This window comes from Malania oleifera, chromosome 5 (assembly GCF_029873635.1).
Source record: "Malania oleifera isolate guangnan ecotype guangnan chromosome 5, ASM2987363v1, whole genome shotgun sequence".
Taxonomy (NCBI): domain Eukaryota; kingdom Viridiplantae; phylum Streptophyta; class Magnoliopsida; order Santalales; family Ximeniaceae; genus Malania; species Malania oleifera.
Genome location: NC_080421.1, coordinates 91,685,538 through 91,690,501, shown reverse-complemented (window position 1 = coordinate 91,690,501; position 4,964 = coordinate 91,685,538). Strand labels below are relative to the sequence as shown.

General features: G+C 36.8%; 1 protein-coding gene across 3 annotated transcripts; it reads left to right on the top strand.

Annotated features, from left to right (window-relative positions):
* On the top strand, positions 1 to 4,964 carry LOC131154976 (sugar transporter ERD6-like 7). 3 transcript variants are annotated; one of them, XM_058107839.1, is made up of 18 exons: positions 1 to 338; positions 430 to 492; positions 1,360 to 1,449; positions 1,561 to 1,620; positions 1,725 to 1,790; positions 1,887 to 1,952; positions 2,130 to 2,205; positions 2,332 to 2,396; positions 2,482 to 2,574; positions 2,671 to 2,751; positions 2,861 to 2,945; positions 3,339 to 3,382; positions 3,464 to 3,526; positions 3,611 to 3,670; positions 3,743 to 3,796; positions 3,903 to 3,962; positions 4,043 to 4,157; positions 4,699 to 4,964. In XM_058107839.1, exons 1-18 carry the CDS (start codon positions 132 to 134, stop codon positions 4,812 to 4,814), a joined length of 1,464 nt encoding a protein of 487 aa, XP_057963822.1. In that variant the 5' UTR covers positions 1 to 131; the 3' UTR covers positions 4,815 to 4,964. The 3 variants fall into 3 exon arrangements, with proteins under 3 accessions (XP_057963822.1, XP_057963823.1, XP_057963824.1); XM_058107840.1 differs by lacking the exon at positions 1,887 to 1,952 and having other exon boundaries at positions 26 to 338; XM_058107841.1 differs by lacking the exon at positions 4,699 to 4,964 and having other exon boundaries at positions 27 to 338; positions 3,913 to 3,962.

Below are 4,964 nucleotides of genomic sequence, written 5' to 3'. Positions count from 1 at the left end.
AGAACTTCAATCTCTAATCGTAAGGTGCTGGGAACCTCCGTTCTTTGGACTACCAACTCCTTAAATATTCCCTCAATATGTTACTAGTTCGGAAGTCCAGAGAGCAGGATAGTTAGTAACAGCCTATTGAAATGGCCATCAAACAGGATCTAGAGAGTGGCGAGCAGGGTGTACAAGAACAGATAACAGAGCCACTCATACAGCAAGAGAAGAGCCTGGCTAACAAAGGAGATGGATTCGGTTCAGATCAGACCGGCAAAAGTAGCCAACAGCAAGTAAGGATGGTTTATCTCAGCACCTTTGTTGCAGTCTGCGGTTCATTTGAATTTGGATCCTGCGTAAGTGATTACCCCCCTAGTCCACTTACTACTTCTGTCAAGTAAATGCCTATTGGTGTTCTTCGGTCTGTGTAATTGTTTTGCTTTGCAGGCAGGGTATTCATCACCTACTCAGACAGCTATCAGGGAAGATCTCAATCTCTCTCTTGCAGAGGTTAGTTGAAAATTCATCAATTTATATAGCACTTCTTAAGCATCCCTATGGGCAGCTATCATATGTCACACTATCTCAACTAATTCATAAATAAATAGTCCTATAATTACAAGCCTAAGTTAATCTATCACTGCTAATAGAACAATTAACAAGGATGATCTTGAAGACAAACATGTGCTATTTACAACTGGGACCATTAGCCCCTGACGGCAAAGTAACATGGCCCTTAAGGCCAGAAGTCTCCTACTCATTAGCTGCTCTAAATCGTTAATTTGGGTCTCCCAATGAGATTTTGTTCTAGATGTCAGTAAGAAAGATCCAGGACTCCCTGACGAATTATGTACTATGGAGTTCACTGCTTGATAAAATTAAATGATAGCTTTGTCCCGCATATAAAGTGGTCCTCTCCAGATTTCAGTAAAGCAATCCCAGACACTGCACAATTTCTTGACTTAGGATTGTGCAAAGCAGGGAGTCTCTGAAATTTGGAATATTTGCGTTCAAAGAAAGTAATTATTAGGGAGTCACTGACATCAGCGGACATCAACAAGAATTATGGGACTATTGGAAGATAAACAAATAAAAATGCCTGACTAATGGAAAATGCAAACCCTGTTATTAGTTATTATGTTTTAACAACAATCTTTTAAGTATTTTTTAAAAAATGCACTGATTTGCGAGTAATAGTATTATGCACGGAGTAAAGAAATAATTTTGGTAGTCCTTCCTGAGTCAGTAGATCAGGCATTTCCATATACAAAGTGTTTCTTGGACTTGGGGACTGTATAAGAAAGTATGACAAGGCCCAGGCTCTTCAACGGTTCAACCAATGATTTTGTTCAATTCTCCTGATGTATCTGTATGCAGTACTCATTGTTTGGCTCCATTTTGACTTTTGGTGCAATGATTGGAGCGATAACGAGTGGACCGATTGCTGATTTCATTGGTCGGAAAGGGGTAAGATGGACGAGATTCCACTAATCTTATTTTTCTTAGACATGACTCTCCAAAATGATATTTTTTCTTGAAGAGAATATCATAACATTGTCAATTGTAAAATCTAACCAGGGATTGAGAGTAGCTACAGCTTTCTGTGTTGCAGGATGGCTAGCAATTTACTTTGCTAAGGTTTGAACAATTTAACATGGAAGTTCCTCTCAAGAGAAATTATTGATCCAAAAATATTGCACAGTATTTCATTACTTCTCCTGTTCTCCATGTCCTGATACCAGGGAGCTTGGCCACTAGATATTGGAAGATTGGCAACGGGATACGGAATGGGAGTCTTTTCCTATGTGGTGTGTTGTGCTTTAAATTTATAAAAAGTTGGTTTTTTCTATCCAATGTATAGACTTTACAAATGTTGAAAAATAAAATTACTGATGAAAAATAAGGTACCCGTTTTTATTGCTGAAATTACACCCAAGAATCTCCGGGGAGCATTGACAGCCGTCAATCAGGTAAAGTCAGTACAACGTGTTTAGCTCCACTGATGATAGACATGAAAAACAATACATGCTAAAATTTTTCTAAGGAGACATTGACTTATGCACGTAAACAAAAGCAAATGTAAAAAGGAAATGGTCCATGAAGAAAAGATAAAGATCAGATCCAAGTAATTCCTACTTATTCTACAGGTCATGATTTGTGCTGGGGTATCTGTTGCCTTCATAATAGGGACTGTTCTCACATGGAGAGCATTGGCATTAACTGGTGAATTATCTAGACTCAAGCTTATTTTGCATTTAATTATCATAATATCATAAGAAAAGCATAATCTTGATGTAAACGTAAAAATTAGAAGGCACTCCACCAAGTTATAGCGTGACATACCTGCAGGACTGGTCCCTTGCTTTGTACTACTTGTGGGTCTATTTCTAATTCCAGAGTCTCCGAGGTGGCTGGTAAGAAATAAAGTGGGCTGGACAAGTTCAGATGCACAATCATGGTACGAGGATCATGAACTAAGAAATCCCTCAAATAATGCAGGCGAAAACTGGACATCAAAAAGAGTTTGAAGCTGCACTGCAGAAACTTCGTGGCAAAGATGCTGACATATCTGAAGAGCTCAATGAAATTAAGGTCTTCATTCAAAACTTTACCACAAATCCACTTTGATTACATATTAAAGCATTTGGAAGAAGAATATGTCATGAGAATTATATCATTGCTTGACAGGATTATATAGAAACACTCCAAAGCCTTCCGAAAGCCAAAATTTTGGATTTGTTCCAAAGAAGATATCTACTCTCAGTCACTGTACTCTCTCTCTGCCATTAAATCAATTATACAGTAAATGACCTTTCTTTTCACTTCAGTTTATTCAATTTTGAACTTTTTTTTCTCATTAGTTGTTATTGATGACCAGATAGGAGTTGGATTGATGGTCTTTCAACAATTTGGTGGAATCAACGGCATTTGTTTTTATGTTAGCAGTATTTTTGAGTCAGCAGGTAAGGAGACTTATTTCAAGACTGATACAGAAAATTGATGCCGGTAGCCCTGAACAACACTTCTACACGGCAAGGAGAGCCAAGGAAAATTCTAAGCATTTTGGCATCTTTATAACATCCAGATTCCATTTTATATCAGACTAAGCAGATGTAGTTAGAACTTCATCTAACTCAAAACATTCAAGATAATTTAGTGATATGATAAATAACTATCTTGAGGGCAAGCCTTGACCCAACAGTAGGGTGCTATATCCAAACCAAGTTGCAGGTACAAATCACAGAAATAGCCTCTTGAGTCATTGACCTAATGTCATGTGGGAGCCTTCTGTACTCAATCTAACATTAATTTTTTTAAAATAAATCACTATTTGGACTTTATTTGCAATGTCTCAGGATTTTCTTCCAATATCGGGACTATAACATATGCTTGTCTTCAGGTTTTCAGCTCACTTTGTCAATTTGAGAAACCTCAGGTATACTTTTCTAGGAGGAACTGCATCTGATGATCTCTTTTGCAGGTTGTGGTTACCGTACTAGGTGCAACTTTGATAGACAGAACTGGAAGAAAACCCCTTCTCCTGGTAAGTTCTAGCGTAACCTTCCCAAATATGCCCTTAAACAAGCTCTCCATGATGTCACAGGCTTTGTCCTTTTTTTTTCTGCAGATTTCTGCATCAGGACTGGTTATTGGTTGCGTACTAACAGGGATTGCATTTTATATGAAGGTAACTTTCAAATAGCTGTTCATATTTGGGTTTTCAACAATTCTAATTTGTAGAGATGCTTTTGAGAACCAGGTTCATGAATTATCACTCAAGGCAGTCCCTGCACTTGCTGTAACTGGCATACTGGTAATATTATTGGCTTCTGCATCATTTATCTGCTCAAAACAATAAATGAAAAATTGACTTTCTCACTTTATGCTTGTAACCTTAAATACTTATCATTTGACATCAGGTGTATATAGGGTTCTTTTCACTAGGAATGGGAGCAGTGCCTTGGGTTATAATGTCTGAGGTAATTGGCGTTTGCAAAACATTCATTTCCAAATGCAGTTTGGCAGTACAGCTAAGCTGAAATAGTACCTTTCGTTGCAGATATTCCCCATAAATGTCAAAGGAGTAGCTGGAAGTATAGCAACTTTAGTGAACTGGTTTGGTGCATGGACAATATCCTACACTTACAACTTTCTTATATCATGGAGCTCTTATGGTAAATAGAAGCATCAATAGTTTTCAATTCATTAGAAGAAGCAAAAATTAGAGTGACAAGGCTTAAGCAAAAGCCAACTAAACCTGCTTATGTCAACTAAAAGTTATTAAGATTTATAATAGAGATCAGTGATCTAAGCAGAAAAATAATAATAATAATAATAATAATAATAATAATAATAATAATAATAAAATAAAAAAAAGCCTGCTGGAGAGATGGAGGGAGAAAGGCAAATATTTTGAATGGCTTGGCCGGATTGACCTTGTATTTTGTATTGAAAACTCTTACATTGCATGATAGTTTGAGATGTGTAAATAATAGAAGTCTGAACCTTTTTTCATAACAAAAGAAGGTGATCTCATTAAGGAAGAAAGAAGGCACAGAAAAAGAGAATAGGAGATCCTCCTAATCAGAACAGACAAAACAAAATTAGTAAAAAAACAAACATCAATCAAGCCACCAAAGATAACAAATCCAGTTGAACATCAGAGAAACTCACCTCATAGAAATTTGAACTTACACTCATTTTTGTGGTTTTCAGGTACATTTGCTCTGTATGCTGTAATTAATGCACTGGCTATTTTGTTCGTGATCGTAGTAGTGCCTGAAACAAAGGGAAGAACCCTGGAACAACTTCAGGCTGCCATTAACAAATAGAGAAACATAAACTTTAAAAGCCATATTTTATGCTGTCATCAGAAGCTTTGAAGGGTTGGAAACCAAATTTGTTGTGTTTGAAGGATTGGACATCAATTTTGTTTTACATTTGGCAGGTGATCACCATAAATTTTATGATTTTCTTCAAAA

Coding starts and splice junctions, on each gene's coding strand:
- LOC131154976 (XM_058107839.1), top strand. CDS start 132: ATGGCCATCAAACAGGATCTAGAGAGTGGCGAGCAGGGTGTACAAGAA. Junction 339..429: donor CATTTGAATTTGGATCCTGC/GTAAGTGATTAC, acceptor TTTGCTTTGCAG/GCAGGGTATTCATCACCTAC. Junction 493..1,359: donor TCAATCTCTCTCTTGCAGAG/GTTAGTTGAAAA, acceptor ATCTGTATGCAG/TACTCATTGTTTGGCTCCAT.